Source organism: Sturnira hondurensis, unplaced genomic scaffold (assembly GCF_014824575.4).
Source record: "Sturnira hondurensis isolate 20B ecotype Veracruz unplaced genomic scaffold, ASM1482457v3 Scaffold0007865, whole genome shotgun sequence".
Classification (NCBI taxonomy): Eukaryota; Metazoa; Chordata; class Mammalia; order Chiroptera; family Phyllostomidae; genus Sturnira; species Sturnira hondurensis.
The window spans coordinates 450,334-463,017 of NW_028080496.1; the positions used below are offsets into that span (position 1 = coordinate 450,334).

Consider the following 12,684-nt stretch of genomic DNA (forward strand, 5'->3'; position numbering starts at 1 on the left):
TCAGCACCCTGCACAGCACGGAGGCCAAGAGGGGAGAGCTCCCCCGTGTTCCACAGCAGCTGACGGCGGGGTTGGGACACAAGTCCTGGAGGTCTGGGTCCTGCTCCAACAGGGGAGGTGGAGGAGGGTGACAGGGCTGTGGACGCAGGCTGAGCAGGCTCACTGCATCCCCTCTGCACCCTCGCCCCTGCAGGGAGGTAACAAGAACCGCTCGCAGCGTGAAGCAGGGTGATTGATGCACCTGGTTTGCATGCATTCGGGGACTTAAACCTGTAGAGTCCCCAGTGATGGCTGCGTGGGAGGGGCTTTGACAGGGGCTTTGACAGGATCGGTGAAGATGGTGAGACACCAAGCAGCAGGACCCTTTCTAGGGTGAGGGACCCTACACTGTCCCCATTCCTGGAGCCCAGGCACTGAGGTGGAGCCGCACTTGTGAACAGGGAGAGTCTGAATCCGAACTGCCCTGTGGTCACAGGGAAGTTATTCCTCAATAATGCTGACCTTTAGAAAACTACCCTTCGATGGGCAAAAATTTAAAAAAGAAAAATCCTGACAACCGTCCTGGCTGGTGTAGCTCCGTGGATTGAGCACTGACCCATGAACTAAAGGGTCGCCGGTTCAATTCCCAGTCAGGGCACATGTCTGGGTTTCAGGCCAGGTCCCCAGGAGGGGGCACACACGAGGCAACCACACATTGATGTTTCTCTCCCTCTCAAGCAAGCCAAGGTTTTCTCTTCTCTCCTTTATCCATTACTGTGCTTCCTATCTCAGTCCCTTCCCCTCTTCCTGGGCCCTTTATAGTGGAAGCCAACACACCCTTCATCACAGCCCAGCAGCTTGTAGGAGCAAACTGCAGACTTACCTGGGCCCAGGAGGCAATTGCTCACACCTTCCCCTGAAGCTGCAGGTCCTTCTGCCAGTGGGGCCTCCCTCCCTCCCCCCTGGTGCTCAGCTTGACGTGATCCTGCCTTAGCCTCTTGGATTTTCCCCGGCCTCCTCTCCAGGGTGGGTTTGGTTTAGCTCCACCTCCGGGTCTGACCGCCTTTTCCTGCTGACCACAAACCTGAGCTCTGGAGGAGAAAAATGCAGACGCTGTCTCACTAGGCACATTGCGCTGTTACAAAACCCTCTTACGTTAAAATGGAGATGCTGGCAGAGATAATACAGAGATGTTCTTTGTACCTGGTTTCCTCCTGTGGAGACATTTTATTGTATTTTTTAAAAGATCTATTTTATTTTAAGAGAGAAGGGAAGGGAGGAAGAAAGAGAGGGAGAGAAACATCGATGTGAGAAAAATGTAACTGGACTGGGGACTGAACCCGCCAAGCAGGCATGTGCCCTGACCAGGAATCGAACCCCTGACCTTTTGCTTTGCCAGATGACATCCAACCAGCTGAGCCCGTGGAGACATTTCACATTAGCAGCGGCACTGTTTTCAACTATGTGTCTGGTACTTGTAAACATGGGGTCGGGATCCAATATAAAAAATGTTGGAGGTTCACACCCTGCCCTTGAGAACCATCTGTCCCAGCTCTGTGAAAGGTCCGGTCTCCCCTTTTTCCAGAACTTTGCTCACTCATTTCTTCTGCCCAGGAGGAACTCTTCATCAGCCAGGGGCTCGGGAGAGCTCAAGCCACAGGGAATTTACTGGAGGAAAACTGGGAGGCACCGCTTTGGTGCCAAGGCTGGGGAACAGAGCCCGGAGCAGGGCAAGGACCAGGGCATCCGGAACCCTCGGCTGGCCCCGCAGATCTGCCCTGGAAAGGAGCCCAGTGCTTTGCGTTGTTTGGTTTTCCTGTCCTTTGTCAACTGCTTACAGAGCTTTCCACGGGCCCCAGCCAGAGTGGCTTTGTCTTCCTCCGCCCCACACCCACAGCTTCTCCCAGCTGAACTGTTTATTTCTTGGGGGTCGCATTCTCAAGTCTGGATAGCCCATAACACTTATTCGACAGAGGAAGCCAAGAAGGATTATGAAGCAATAAACTCATGTTTTTGACCACATTCTTTGACGCGCAGGCGTAAGCACCGAAAGCAGGAGGAATCTGCCTTTTTTCCTGTGTGACTCCTCAGCTTCACCACCAGCGTGTCAAAGCAGCCGGCAGGCCAATTCAGCTTTTACAATGACTGACAAAGCCTCTAAAAAGAGCCCATGAACTTGCAAATAACAGCTACAGAAGGTTGTGATTAGCATGAAGCAAAAAAAAAAAAAAAAAGTTGCTTGACCTCCAGGTGCCCTTCCTCAAAAAGTGGGAGAAGGGGAGCGGCCACCTGCCTGCTCACTGATGAGACCCCCGGGGTGCAAGGTGCGGGGAGCACCTGGGAGGTGAGGAGGAGGGAAATCCTCGAAGGCAAGCTCTGTAATGATTGGTCTGGCCGAAGCTCCCGTTATATCGAAACTCCCTCTGGTGACCAATTTAGCGTACTGTACAAATGCGTTTTGAATTAATTGGTTTCTCAGCCTCTCAGGAGCCTGGGAGTTGCCAATGGCAGTGAATTTGCTTCGTTGCCACGAAGATATCGTCCTCTCAGGGATGTCCTGCCATCTCTTCCATCTCTTCCATCTCTTCTCGGCTCTCCCAGCGCACGGACTTGGTCCCTGTAGGGAAGTGTGGGACCAGCAGTCTCGCAAGTGGGACACTGCACCTTGATGGCTGCTGTGGCTGTGATGTGCCGTAGGACGGTGTTGTGCCAGAAGTGTGTGGGGTGCTGATAAATGGGGGGAGGAAGTAGGAACCACAGTGGGGCGTGTTTCTGGACACCGGCTGAGCCCCCTCTGTCATTGCAAAGCCAGTGTTCTCAGTGCTGCTGAGCACACTTCGGGGAACATCATCGTCACTGTCCTTAGATCTCTGGAGGGCTGGTAAACAGCCCCAGAAAGCAAAGCGGGGGACTGGTTTCAGCTCAGTGTTAAAACACAAAAAACAAAAAATGCTTTTCTAGTCAGACTGTCCCAGGTTGAGCAGGCACCCTTCTGGAAGCCGCGAGCAGCCTGTCACCAGACACAAGTCGTGCTGACTGGGTTCTGGGCTGTTGACATCCAGTTAGTCCACTTAGTGTCCACAGAAAAGTGTCGATGGCGGACTGGCACGGAGCATCGATTCCTCTCGGAGGCTGGGAAGCTGACCTCCATGTTCCTGGACCTGCTGGCAGCCCAGGGCAGTAGTCTCACCCCGAGGTGCAGGTAAGGGGGCAGCCACACCTGTGCCGGCTCTGCTGAACCTCAGTGGCCCCTGCAGAAATTCCAGTGTCCAGTCGCTAAATGTTAGGAGTAATAAAGAGCTGGCACGCGGCATCCCTGGCAACCAGCACAGCAGACGTAATGAGACTCTGGAGCTGCCGCGGGGCCTGTGGTGTGGTTTCTGACAGAATTGCGATGGCTTGGTGGTCAGAGAGGCCTCTGGGTCCCAGCGGCATCGCTGTGGAACACAAATGGCGGGCGGGGGGTGGAGGTGGGGCAGCTCCCCTGGGGCCTCTACGAGTGTTTTAAACAGCCTTAACCTCTATGGGGTGTCCTCAGCTCCCCATTAACTCCTTAAAGCCCTTTCATACCCCATACAGAGTCATTTTCTGCTTAGATGAGCTCAAGTGAGCCAGACCGGATCCTGTCCCCTGCAATCCAGGACTGGCTGATGCAGAGAGGTGTGGAGAAGCTAGCCAATCCTTGGGATTCTGTCTAGGCTAAGCTTATGGGAACGGGTCACAAACTCCCCCGCAGAACTGGGCTACCAAGGGTGACCTCCACCCCGTTCTGTGCCAGCAGACGCATGCCCATGGCCTGGTGCTTTCTTCACACAGTTCAGCTCTGAGTCAGTCTCACACGTGTGCCTTTGACCAGCAAGAAATCAACCAGGTCCCGACCTGCAAGGGAGTCTTGAAAATGTAGTGGCGGGTGGTCCAGCCCCTGATGATCAGAAAGGACCCCTGTGGCGTCCGGAGAAGAGCCTGACCTGAGCGGGCTTCCATTTGCCCAGAGCCCTCGGCTAGTACATTGAGCCCAGCCCAGTCAGTGCTTGGTCAGATCAAGGCGATGTATATCATCGTGGGAGAGGAATTTTTCAGAAGGTCCAGGGAACCTGTGATTTGAGGAGGGAAGGGCAGATTTTAACATTATGGGCTTTAGAAGAAGGGCCTCCAAAGCCAGTGCTGCTCCTCAAGCCTGACCCTTCTGTTCGGCAGCCGCCTAAAGTCCATTCCCAGAGTTGCGCAGTGTCCTGACGGGGGCGCATTCCTGGGAAACCGAGCGAGCCTGGTGGGACACGGCGGCATTTTCAAAGGGACATCTTGGGTGTCTCGATTGTTTTTATTGCCATATTAGAGGGTCCAATTGGGAATCTCGTTCCTTTACTGTTTCATGAACTGGCGGTACCAGGGTCCCACACCCCTTCTCTATTTACGTCACTCAGAGGGACAGAGGAAAGCTGCCTCCTGCGGCTGCCCCCTAGAGGCTGCTTTTCCAATAGCAGTCCAAGCTGTACCTCTGAACTTCACCGCCAAGTTTCTGGGCATAAACTTGGGCTCCCAGGCAGAACAGCCCAGAAGGGCTGAGAACTGACGGGTGGTCCTCAAGGGTTCCACTCACGCTGACTAGGCAGCTGCTCACATTCCCAGAAGGGATGTGGGACTGGAACCTGGCTTCCCAGCCCTGCTCGGCTGTCACCTCGTGGGCATCCTATTTCCTTTAGGAATGGATATGTAGGTCTGAGAAATGAGTGTTTTCACTTTCTTTTCTGTCTTATCCCACACAGTTCCATGGATAGTCTTCTGTCCATGCGCTGTCCAGCACAACCATGCGCTGACCTTCTTAACCTAAACAGCTGGAAAAAAAACCTGGGATTTCAGGAAGTTTCTAAAAACCTTCAAACTGTGGTGTCTTCTTAGCTGCTAAAAGGAAAAACCTCCTGCCCTGGCTGGTGTGGCTCAGTGGATTGAGTGCTGGCCTGTGAAATGAAAGGTTAAGAACTTGATTTCCAGGCAGGGCACATGCCTGGGTTGCTGGCCAGGTTGGTCCCCAGCTTTTCATGTGAGAGAGGCAACCAATTGATGTATCTCTTGCACATCAATGTTTCTCCCCCTCTCTTTCTCTTTCCCTTCCCGTATCTCTACAAGTAAATAAATAAGATTTTTATTTATATATATGGGAAGTATCTTATTAATAAGTATCTTATTAATTTTATTTATAAAAACCTTAGGCTTAAATTAAATAAATAAATAAGAGGGAAAACCTCCTAATTGTCTTCCGTGTGACCAGATGGGCAGAATGCTCGGTTACGGGGCTGTGGGTGGACAATGGCTCCTTTTGACTTCATGTGCCAAGGGCTGGTGGCCAGCTGTTCTCACTGTACCTCCAGCCAGGCTCAGCTGTGGCTCCCATGGAGTGGCGGGTGTCCTTGTTTATCATGGTTTTGATTTTTTTAAGATTTGGCATTTTATTTGGGAACTATCAAAAATCAAGTAGGGTTGCCTTGTGTATGATTAAAATGTAGACTGGCCCTGGCTGGGTAGGTTACTTGGTCAGAGCGCCATCTCATGCACCAAAGTGTTGTGGGTTCAATTCCCAGTCAGGGCACACACCTAGGTTGTGGGTTTGATCACTGGTCAGGGTGCATATGGGAGGTAACCAATGGATGTTTCTCTCTCTCTCTCTTCCTCTCTCCCAAATCAATAAACATCCTTGGGTGAAATTAAAAAAACAAACAAAAAAACCCAAAACGTAGAGTGGAAGAACGTGACAGCACTCAGAGCTGTTATCAATAAGCCATCCTCAGATTTAGGGAAATGTGGGTGCCTCCACCCCACACCTTATAATACCTGAGACAAAGCTGTGGACCGGTAAGAACGTGGGCCCTAGAGCCTCGCAGACTCGGGCCTGAAATCCTGCTCTGATTTTAGACTGAAGAGATGGCTCAGTTACCAAACGGACACTAAGTGAAATCCGCAGCCACCGGTCATGATACTAAAAAGGACACATCACTGAGGTAGCATTCTGCCAAAAGCACAGTCTGAATTTAATCACACAGACACAATCAGGCTGGCCCAAGTTAAAGGACACACTGCAAATCAACGGATCAGTAATCTTCAAAAATGGCGATGTCATAAAAGAAAACAGAGAGCAGAGTTCTTCCAGATTGTAGGAGACTAAAGAGGCAAAATGGCCAACGCAGTGATAGACCCTGAATTAGATCCTGGATCGGGGGGAAGGTGTCTACGAAGGACAACATTGGGACAATTGGGACAACTAGCAAAATTTGAATATGGATTATAAATTAGATAGTAGTGTAGAAATATTACGTTTCCTGATTTTGATTATCGCACTGTGGTTACGGGATTTTCCTGTTCTTAGGAGCAACGTGGTGAGGAATTCAGGGCTGCAGAGCCAGGGAAACGGGGAGAGGCCAAAGCCCGGGGTGCATCAGTACCCAGCGCACTAAGCTGGGCAGGGTAAGAGGCCTGCCTCGGCAACTGAGGCGGCGCGCCCTTAGGGGCAGGTACAGCAAACCGGGGGTCTGCGGTCACAGAGCCGGCGGAAGGGCATTCTTCTACGAGGGGGCAGAGCGAATGCAGAAAGGACCGGCTGCCGCGGAAGGCAACAGAGACAGAAACCTGGGGACTGCCACCGGGAAAGAGCAAGCAGGGGAGATGGACTGCAGCACAGGCGCACCCGGACCATCACCGCGGAGGGCGAAGAGCCTCCTCCCCGTCCCACACAGGATGCAGACCTCAGCCCCAATTAGACACGCGAGGCCACTCTAAATAACGGATCGCGAAGCAGTTTACGCCGGGCACGTCCACACACCAGTTTCCCAGTGGGAGGATCTCGCGAGAACACGCCTTTCCCTAGCCCCGCCCCAGCTCTTCTTTTGTTTCTCCCGTTCGGAGATCTCGCGACAGCTGGGAGCAAATATCGCGAGCACGGAGGCGGACGGGCGCTGCGGCTCTCGCGGTGTTTGCGCGAGACTGTTCCCTTCCTTCCTCCCGTCCCAGTCGGCCTCCTTCCTCCTCTTCCCCGACCAGTCTCTCCTCCTCCCTCGCGGCGTATCCCCGCGGGCTAATATGGTCTCCGGAGATGGACGAGCCAAGTGCAGGTCAGTGCCGTCTGCAGGATGGGGTCTGGCAGCTGCAGGCGCGCAGTCCGGCGCCGGCTCCCTATGTGTCGCTCCTGGAGTCACCCGGCCGGCGCGCGGGCCTCCGGCTAGGGTCGCTCTTGGGGCCTGGCTGCCTGGCCCGCTCCCCGCCCGGCCCGCCGCCGCCTGGGCCCCGCCGCTTCTGCCCGCTTGAGGGCCCGGGAGGCCCGCTGGTTAGACAGCAGGGCGGGGGCGGGTGTCCCCGCCTCCTCACCCCTAGAGCGGAGTGGGAGGCGAACGGGGCCGGGAACCTGGAGGACAGCCCCTGAGCACGTACCGCAGCGCCCGGCTGCCTCCGCGTCCTCGGCTCTGCCCAGTCCGAATGGAGCGTTAGGCGCTACGGACTCCGCTGTGGGCCTCTCCGCTTCGGGCCCACACAAAGGACGGAAGGTGCCTTCCTTCGAGGCCCCTCCGCCCCTCCCGAGCTGGTCCGGACCCCCGAGGTCCAAGACTAGGTGGTTCAGCCTCAGTTGGTGCGAAACATGGAAGATGCGTCTCATTTAGGGAGAATCTGGCCTTTTAGCCTATCAACATCCATTGAGGTGTTTACCTGTTAGGTGTTTGGCTGGGTTTGGTTGTCCACGTTTTTAAATGCTCTGTCAAATTCTCGTCTTCCGATTTTCTTAAAAATCAGTTCCTCTAACATAATTGTGTTCTCAAATTGTTGTGTCTGTTCTTATGAAATATTTAGGACACGTCTTCCGTGAATATGCCTGTACATTATTTAATTCATTGTCATTTCCAGATATGTTCTTTGTTAACTCGTTTCAGCAGTGATTCTGTTACCAGTTATTACTCGATAAGGGTCATGGTTGAAAACTGGATTGTACAATGCAGTGGACACTACCCACATGTGACTATTTAGATTAAAGATAATTTAAAGGAAGTAAAAATTCAGTTCCTCACGGTAGCACATTTCAAGAGCTCAATAATCCCATGTGGCTAGTTGGTCCGGGCAAATGTTAGAACATTTTTATCCTCACAGAAAATTCTGTTGGACATAGTTGATTTCCAGGTGTTTCTACTTTGGATAAGGTATTTTGTAACTATGTTTAATGACTGTAATTTTTCCCCCCCAGGATACACCTTTGAGTACCTTATTGAAACATTGAATGACAGTTCACGCAAGAAGTTCTTCAATGTACCTAAACTTGGAGGCACCAAGTATGGTAATGTTGCCTAAGTTTTCTTGGGTTTGTTTAGTTTCTGGTAATAGAAACGAAGTTGTCAGGCTGAGCTGAAGAAATTTTGAATCCGTTCGCTCAGTGTTGTAACAGGTACAATTACATTCATCTCTTGCATTTTAAAAACTCCTCTTGGGATGACTTCTGTTTGGGAGGGATGTGAGCCTGTGCCTTCTCATTCAAAAGTCTAAGTTAATTCAGCGGTGATTTTTCACCCAAAGAAACTACTAACACAATTTTAAAAAAATGGACTGATGACATTCTATAGCAATTAATCATACATTTTAATTTTTAAAGTGATAACACCCACAGTTCTTTATCTGCCATCCTTCCATTAGGAATCCTCAGCAGGGCCCGCTGGTTGGAGTTGTGCACCAGGGCTGGGCATGACAGGCCTGGCCTGGATGCCGGCACTTCTGGCAGGCCTTGTAGGCACCCGATCAGGTCCCGCCCTCTCACGGAGGTTTCCGAAGAGTGAACTTGGCTGGACCCAGGGTATTGGATGGGAGACCTGACTTTATTGACAGATGAGTGACTCTTTCAGCCAGGCCAGTAAAGGGAGGCGGGAAGAGTGGTTATTACCGCCGGACACTCTTTCTTTGAGTGTCTGCCATGACAGAGTGACCAACCGCTTGAGCTAAAGCCGACCCAAGTGTCAGACTTTTAAAAACTGCCTGAATAGATAGATGCCAGATATATTGCAGTCAGTTTGGGAGGGAGGTTTTGTGGTTTTTCTTTTCAGTAGATTTTGTTGGACTTGCAACAGTCCAGACTGCTCCACGCAGTATTTTCTCGCACACTGTGAGATGTAGATGTGCTGGAGCATCTTGAGAGAGCCTTGTCTTCGAATTCTGTTGCCATTCAGAAGTGAACAGTTCACCACCATGATCGTCTCCCTAGGGATCTGGAGCTGTCTGTCTGGCACTCCTATGTGCCTACTCCAGCCTTAGAGATTTCGAGTGATTCTTTTAAGAAGGTCTTTGAGTGTGAAAATATATCTCTTTCTAAGGAGGGGCGAAAATCCCTGTCACCTGGGAAGAGGAAGAAACTGGGGCCTTGAGTTGATGTCGCACAGAGGGCCATGAGGCAAGTCAGTAGCCGGGAAATGAAGTTGATGGGCATGACAGGAGCATAAGCGGCGGTGTCGAGTTAGAGGGACACAGTGCCGAGATGGCCTGGCTGTGGTGAAGCTTCGCATCCTAGCAGTTACCCGTGGGGGGCAGGGGTGGGCTCCAGCTGGCTTTATCTCAGCCCTCCGTCCGCTGGGGTCCTCTCTCCCTTGCCCTTCCTGTTTCTGTCCTTGCTGCCTGCTTTTTTAACCACCACCTGCTTCGTCCCCCAGTAGAGCCAGGACTTGGCTTTCCACATCTGAAGGATAACTTGTGCTTAGTTTTTAGGAGAGTTTTTATGGGTTACAAGAAGTCAGATTGGGGTTGAGAGTCACAGAAGGACCAGTGCAGACCCAGCTAGTTGTGCACGCATGTGCAGCCATGTGTGGGGGCTGGTGCGACAGAAGCGCAGTTGGCGTCATTGCAGCCTTTCTGCCTGACACCACGGACACCTCTCCGTGCCCCTGGACACAGGTGCCCCTTGGCTTCTGAGTCAGGGGGCGTGAGTTGTTAGAGATGGGACTGCCTCGCTTCTCGCTGCTGCGCAGGGTTGCCTGCGCGCTGCGTTGAGATAGCTGTTTCTGCAGGCTGGGACTATTACCTTCTTCCTGTTCATAGGCAGAACTGCTGTGCCTGGTGCTTCAGTTCCGATGCAGGCTCAGTGGGCACAGTCGTTGGATTGAGAGTGCGCTGTTCCTTCAGTGAATGCTAATTTTTTTATAGTCCTGCTCTGTGTATGTTGCCTGTTTCAGTCTTTACTCTTGAATATCAGGAACCAAAACTCACTTCACTCAGCACCCTGGTGAAGAAGATGTTGCTGGCAGCTTTCTGACATGCAAAGACAGGAAGAAGGCACAGTCAGGCCTCATGGGAACCAGAATTTCTAAGCCAGAGTCTGTTCCGCTTGTCACTGGAAGGCTGCCTGGTTTCTTTTTGAGTGTCAGCCCTGCACTTACTCTGGATAACCCCTCACAGCTGGTGCCTGCTGTTCCTGTACACTACGAAGGCACACTAGCCAGTGCAGACCGCACCTCTGCGTGACTCGTTCATCTGCTCTGTTGACCTAGGTGGGCTGGTGAGGTGTCCGTTGCCGGTCCTGTTGTCCTGCTGGAATGTGGACACAAGTCTGAGTTTCGCATCTGTCTCTTCCGTGGGCTCTGGCGAGGGCTGGGACCCAGGTGAGCAGTGAAGTGGTCTGTGGTGTTGACACACCATCGGTGACCTGGTCACACGCTGCTGCTCCGTGCAGTGCCATGCATCTGCCAGCCCTCTGTGTGTTGCACAGGGGTCAGCTGGTCAGGTCTCAGCTTTTGCTGACAATTTCTGTTCTAGATTGGGCCTTGTGGTAGGAAAGAAGAGACACCCACTAGGTCGAGTGAAGAGAGATCCATTGCATGGCACAGAGCTCCCAGGCCAGTGAGATGTGGCTCTGTCTTAGAACAGTGGGTCGTGGGCCTATTTTTGCTCTTGGGGCTTCAGACCCGCCCCCACCTCTNGGGCTCCGGCCCCCCCCCCCCCCCCCCCCCGCCTCTCCCCCACCTCTGTCCCTCTGCCTCACTGCACAGGAGCCTCTGCCTCCCAGCTTTATTCATAGCCCTGTGTTGCGGTAGCTCAGCCCCAGCCTGGCTCTAGCACTGTTTGGGTTCTGTCTGTGTGCTGATCGATTGCAGAGCCTGGGTGTCAGAGACTCTGGACACACACACACATGTGTGTGTATATAATTTTTTAAAAACACTTTTTAAAAAGATTTTATTTATTTAAGAGAGGTGAAGGGAGAGAGAAAGAGAGGGAGAGAAACATCAGTGTGTGGTTGCCTCTTCTTTGCCCCCTACTGGGGACCTGGCCTGCAACCCAGGCATGTGCCCTGACTGGGAATGGAACCGGCAGCCTTTTGGTTTGCAGGCCCATGCTCAATCCACTGAGCTGTGCCAGCCAGGACTGTATATATTTTTCTTAAAGGCTGGAGTTCCTAACTGGAACTCAGTGGCACTGGAGGTGGGTGTGCTCTGAGCTCGCCCTGCACCGGCCTTCCAGGACTGTGTGTGTCTGTTCTCCAGGCCCCCAGCCTAGAGTCTGGGTGTTCCCCAGCCCCCTCGGGTACAGTGCTCTATCTCATTCTGTTTATCTGAAGCCTGCCTGCCACCGTTAATGCTGATACTGCCTGTGGGTGATTTCTTCACCTCCTGGAATTTCCACAGATCTCTTGTCTTCACTGCATTGCTTTGTGATAGGCAGGGAAGATAGTCTTATCTTCACTTTGTACAGATGAGGAAAATGAGTCTAAGAATCTTAAGTAATTTCCATAAAGTCACATATCTTTTAAGTAAGGAATTTGGTCTTTTACTCCTCAGTCTTCTGACTGTAGGCCAGTACTGGTACCGTCTCTGTCCCAGATTGTGAAGGGCACTGGTAAGACTGCCTGCGCTTCCTGACCACTCACTGCTTCCATACTGTGGGATATGCTCTGCGGCCCTAGGCACCTTTGCCTCCTCAGTGCTGGGGGAAAGCCGTGAGCGAGACCCTGATTCTGGAGCCTCAGCCCGTAAAACCTGCTCCTGGGGGTTGCAGACCCATGCTGATGAAGACCGAGGGGGCGCACACACCAGGGGACGGCCCTGGTCGGGACTGTGGCCAAATGCAGGGGTGGCTGTTACTCATCGATGCAGAGATGTGAGGTCAGGGTTGTAGAATTCTCTGACACGGGAAAACCATCTTGTTTTTCACTGTTGGCAGTTAAAGGTTAAGGTGTTGTGCAAACGAAGAACATGTCACCAGGCCAGAATCTGTGAGCTCTGCCCTGGCAGCCCTGTCCCTGACCTCAGCAGCAGCCTTTTGTCTTGAAGGACAGGTCTTGGTCCTGAGTCCAGACCTGCCTTCCCGCCACCTCCCCACAAGTGCAGGGCCTCAGCCCTTTGCCGGTCTTGCTCACGGAGCCCTGCACCCAGGGTCCCGGCTGTGCTGTGATCAGCTGGGTTCAGAGTATGATAACACAAATATCAAACTTCTCCAGTTTTAAATTACCAGCTGGTCCTGGTTCCCAGATGCCTTTTTGATTATCTATTGTCAGGGGATTAGCTTTCTGGATTCTTGGAATTCTAGCAATTCCTGGTTGGGAGAGGCAGAATGAATCCAGCCCAGCCTTCTACCTGGTGCAGGGCCCTCCCCACTGTGCTGTGTTCCTCAGTTGCAGTGCCAATGCCTGCGCCCGAGTGGCTCTGGAGGATGGAAGAGGACCGAGGTGGCTCCTCTGTGCTGACAAAAGCACGCAGA

The 12,684-nt window shown here is 52.5% G+C and overlaps 1 protein-coding gene across 1 annotated transcript in view; it reads left to right on the forward strand.

Moving 5' to 3' along the window:
• The first annotated feature begins 6,942 nt into the window (after positions 1-6,942).
• The window catches only part of IREB2 (iron responsive element binding protein 2), a 32,362-nt gene continuing 26,620 nt past the window's right edge, over positions 6,943-12,684 (forward strand). The window contains exons 1-2 of the mRNA XM_037053446.1: positions 6,943-7,082; positions 8,201-8,290. Coding sequence (XP_036909341.1) covers positions 7,064-7,082; positions 8,201-8,290 — 109 coding nt within the window. The 5' untranslated portion in view covers positions 6,943-7,063. The remainder of the gene's footprint in view (positions 7,083-8,200; positions 8,291-12,684) is intronic.